General features: G+C 35.9%; 2 protein-coding genes across 3 annotated transcripts; one reads left to right on the plus strand and one right to left on the minus strand.

Annotated features, from left to right (window-relative positions):
* Nucleotides 1–229: 229 nt before the first annotated feature.
* On the plus strand, nucleotides 230–1097 carry LOC118744234. The gene is made up of 2 exons (XM_036477116.1): nucleotides 230–389; nucleotides 480–1097. Exons 1-2 carry the CDS (start codon nucleotides 249–251, stop codon nucleotides 1062–1064), a joined length of 726 nt encoding a protein of 241 aa, XP_036333009.1. The 5' UTR covers nucleotides 230–248; the 3' UTR covers nucleotides 1065–1097.
* A 319-nt stretch (nucleotides 1098–1416) lies between these two features.
* On the minus strand, nucleotides 1417–3083 carry LOC118744236 (putative nuclease HARBI1). Of its 2 annotated transcripts, XM_036477118.1 has the most exons (5): nucleotides 2920–3083; nucleotides 2648–2744; nucleotides 2152–2593; nucleotides 1946–2090; nucleotides 1417–1886 (listed from the first exon to the last, which is right to left on the minus strand). In XM_036477118.1, the coding sequence occupies exons 2-5, from the start codon at nucleotides 2737–2739 to the stop codon at nucleotides 1516–1518; spliced, it is 1050 nt and encodes a 349-aa protein (XP_036333011.1). In that variant the 5' UTR covers nucleotides 2740–2744; nucleotides 2920–3083; the 3' UTR covers nucleotides 1417–1515. The 2 variants fall into 2 exon arrangements, with proteins under 2 accessions (XP_036333011.1, XP_036333010.1); XM_036477117.1 differs by lacking the exon at nucleotides 2920–3083 and having other exon boundaries at nucleotides 2648–2878.
* Between the last annotated feature and the right edge of the window lie 699 nt (nucleotides 3084–3782).

Raw genomic sequence — 3782 nt, forward strand, 5'->3', positions numbered from 1 at the left:
GAAAACAGCTGATCGTTACGTAGTTGTTCGTCTAGTTTGGAATTTTTTAACGCGAATAGGAGACGAAAGTGAGACGACAATCGTTGAAAACAGACGAAAGGTTATTAGTGATCGTTAAGATGGAGGGTTCTGCCAGAAAAAGTAAGAAGATAAAAAAATATAACTTGATTTAAGAAAATATATTAATATTTATGCTGGCAGCGTTGAAAAAAACTACAACCGCACAATTTGAGGTATTAGTTAAAGAAATGGAGAGAAATCCTGACCTGGCCAGAGGTGTTGCAGTGTTTGGTTCTGATCGAGGAAGGGTAGAGGAGCGGTGGGAGGAAATTATGAGGAAAATTAATTCTCATGGTCCACCTACAAGAACGGCCGTCGAATGGAAGAAAGTAAGCATATGTACATACATTGTATGTCGTAGATAAATGTTTTCACACTATTTCCATTTTACTGACATTGAATTCTATTTTTTTTTCAAGATATGGGCTGACTTGAAAAGCCGGACAAAAAAAAAGATTGCCGAAAATACACGGAGCCTTACTGCTACCGGTGGTGGCCCATTCCGCCACTCTCCGCTTTCCGAAATGGAGCAGACCATAGACAGCCTTGTTTTTATTTCAAGGTCAGCGGCACCGAGCGGCAGAGTTTTCGGCATTCCTTCGACGGCGACTTCAAACGCATCCAGACATTCGTCGATTGAGGAAATGCCTCCTTTACTTGTGCCAGAATCGCCGACACTAGATGAACGAAGGCAACCAACAACCCTTCAGTCCCCTATAAGGCACAACCAACCACCACCAGTGGGAGTAGTGACTCCCACTACACAGACAACCCGCCCTACACCAACGCACACGTTACGTTCCACAAATAGGAAGCGCACCTTCCAAGAGACAGTGGCTGAATCTGCCAAAATCCAAGCCGAAGCCGCTAAAGTGCAGGCTGAGGCTGCAAAAAAAATGGCAGAGGCATCAATGCTGCAGGTGGAAGCCACAAATAAATTAACTGCTGCAGTGGAACGCCAATCTGCAATTTTTGAAAAATTTTTGGAATACTTCCACAACTAATTTGCATAGTGATTGTATTGAAGTGATATTTTGTTTTTTTTTTTTTTGTGTAAATATTTTTTAGATTTAAGTGTGAATTAATGTTTTGTTGCATTTTTTTAGTATTTATGTAGGTTTAAGACTGAAAAGATACTTTGTTTTTTTGTGTAAATATTTTTTAGATTTAAGTGTGAATTAATATTTTGTTGCATTTTTTTAGTATTTATGTAGATTTAAGATTTAAGACTGAAAAGATATTTTGTTTTTTTTGCGTAAAAATTTTTTAAATTTAAGTGAATTAATATTTGGTTGCATTTTTTTAGTATTTATGTATTTATGTAGATTTAAGATTTAAGACTGAAAATATATTTTGTTGAATTTGTATGTAAATATTTTATTAGTTTTAAGACATAAATGAATTTTGCTAGTGTACCTGAAATCTAGACACACATACTTTATAATAAAACTGCGTTTATAACAAACTCTCTGCTATTCTCATTCTAATAAGGGCAGCTGTATTCGAAATGTTACTGTTTTCAAGTTCTTCTTCGTAACTAACAAGATTCTCCATATCTGGGATCTCCAATGGAATTTGATGTTTGAAAAATATACAAACGTTATGAATAGCACAGCACACATTTACAATTTGTGTTACTTTTTCCGGTGAATAATGTAGTCCTCTCGAGCCAATTATACATCGAAATCGGTTTTTCAAAACACCGAAACATCTCTCAATTACATTACGAGCTTTCGAGTGCTTTGTGTTGTAATTTCGTTGAATTCCATCGGCTGCGCTTCTGAATGGCGTCATCAAGTATGGCTGCAAGGGGTAACCAGAATCACCTACAAAAATTTTCATTGTCATCAATAGTTTTATAGCCTTTTTAAGTTTTAAAACTTACCAAGTAGCCATGTGTTGGTTTTCCCATTGTTATAATCAGATTTTAGCTCCTGCTCTGCGACACTCACATTCCAAACAAATGAGTCATGATTCGCCCCTGGATGCCTAGCGTCAACAAATGTAATGACCATGTTGTGATCGCATATCTGTAAGGAAACTCAGTTTGTGTATATGTATACTTGTAAAGATAGTATATCATTAACCTACCGCCATTACATTAACACTGTACAAACCCTTGCGGTTGAGGTATAGATGGTGGTTGTCACTTCCTGGCGACTTAATACGAACGTGTGTTCCATCAACACAACCAATGACCCCAGGTATTCCGTATTTCTCAAAGAAATATTCTTTAACAGCATTTTCCTCATCGTTGTTTCTCCTAAAATTCACCCATTTCTGGCAAAAGTGGTCCTCAAAAATATTTAGGCACTCCTTAATCACTTTGGCTGCAGTTGACTGCCCCATCGACGAAATATTTTCGTTACCAACAGATTTTTGGTAACTGCCGGTGGCCAGAAATCTTAAAAAAGTCGCGAGTTTCAGCTGGTGCGATAGGTGGGTGCTTCTATGTGATGGAGCCATATGCTCTTGTAATTCATTTAAAATGTACTGGAATATTTCCTTATTGATTCGGAAATTTGCAACAAATCTAAAAAAGAATACATTGTAGCATACAAAAATTATTGGCTAATCTTGAACTTACTCAGTCTCAGGTAGTTCCATTACATTGGTGTGGTCTCGCAATCTCCTCCTCTGTATCCGCCTTTCCCTTTCTTCAGATTCCTCGGCGTCCATTAGCGCTATAGCAGCATACATTTTTTAAAATATATTTTCCTTATATTCTTTCCGCAACACAACCAAAACACTTTTAAGCAAAACCAAAATGTAAACAATTCCGATGTTGCCCATTTAAAATAAAAAGCATTGAAATAAGCTGAAAACATTAGAAATCTAAGAAAAAATCTTTGAAAGTACATCAAAATTACATCCGGCAACATCATTCAACGTAACCGAGACGATAGCAACGTAATCGACGTAAAGGCAAGACGAAGACGAACGACAGAGTTACAAACTTGCAATCCGTGACGATATCGCCTACAGACGAATCGTTCGTGCGGCCTAACGTTCGAGATACAGAATAAGGCTGTAACTTTTAAAGATAAAATATTTTTCGATCTTGAGCGTAATTTTTATTCCAAAAACACTTTAATTGAAGGCACATTTGTAAAATACGTCGAAACGATCTAAATCTTTCTATAACTGCTAGTCCTTATAAAATTACATATACCTGTAAAATGCTTCAAAAAAATGTTCTCTAGAAGTGTTTAAAGACCCCGATTTAGTACTTTTAATTATGCTCCTTCTTGTAGTCAGAATATTTCGAGCGTGGTATCAAATCAAATTTTTTTCGACAAAAGTTCTGATAGTTGCTCTTACTTAATTGGAGCCTTTTAAATTCAATGGCGTCCCCAGTTTTGCACGATTGTCTCCACTTTTGGAGACATTGGTACTTGAAACTTTGCTTAAATTGTAACTATTTTATAAAAAAAGTCTCTGAGTTTTAAAGATATTTTACTAAAATTTTGCACATGACCATTTTTTAATATTACCTTAACTATTCCATAAAATCATCGAAATCGGTTCACTAAAACATCTAGCTCCCATACAACTGATTGATCAGAGACGTTGTTTTGCGTTATAACTCCTCCAATTAAACAGGTTAAAATTTAGTATAGGTTCAATTTAACATATAGCACGCATACAATTTATTATTCAGATATGAAGTTAGAGTTATAGCGCAAAAATGTATATCTGATTAATCAGTTGTATTGGAGCTA

Source organism: Rhagoletis pomonella, unplaced genomic scaffold (genome assembly GCF_013731165.1).
Source record: "Rhagoletis pomonella isolate Grant_MI unplaced genomic scaffold, Rhpom_1.0 Rhpom_scaffold_00008, whole genome shotgun sequence".
Lineage (NCBI taxonomy): Eukaryota > Metazoa > Arthropoda > Insecta > Diptera > Tephritidae > Rhagoletis > Rhagoletis pomonella.

Excerpts from the sequence above, each read along its gene's own strand:
- LOC118744234 (XM_036477116.1), top strand. The coding sequence starts at position 249 with ATGGAGAGAAATCCTGACCTGGCCAGAGGTGTTGCAGTGTTTGGTTCT. Across the intron at positions 390-479 it reads CGGCCGTCGAATGGAAGAAA|ATATGGGCTGACTTGAAAAG; the intron begins GTAAGCATATGT and ends TTTTTTTTCAAG.
- LOC118744236 (XM_036477117.1), bottom strand. The coding sequence starts at position 2,760 with ATGTATGCTGCTATAGCGCTAATGGACGCCGAGGAATCTGAAGAAAGG. Across the intron at positions 2,091-2,151 it reads ACAGTGTTAATGTAATGGCG|ATATGCGATCACAACATGGT; the intron begins GTAGGTTAATGA and ends GTTTCCTTACAG. Across the intron at positions 1,887-1,945 it reads AACCAACACATGGCTACTTG|GTGATTCTGGTTACCCCTTG; the intron begins GTAAGTTTTAAA and ends AAATTTTTGTAG.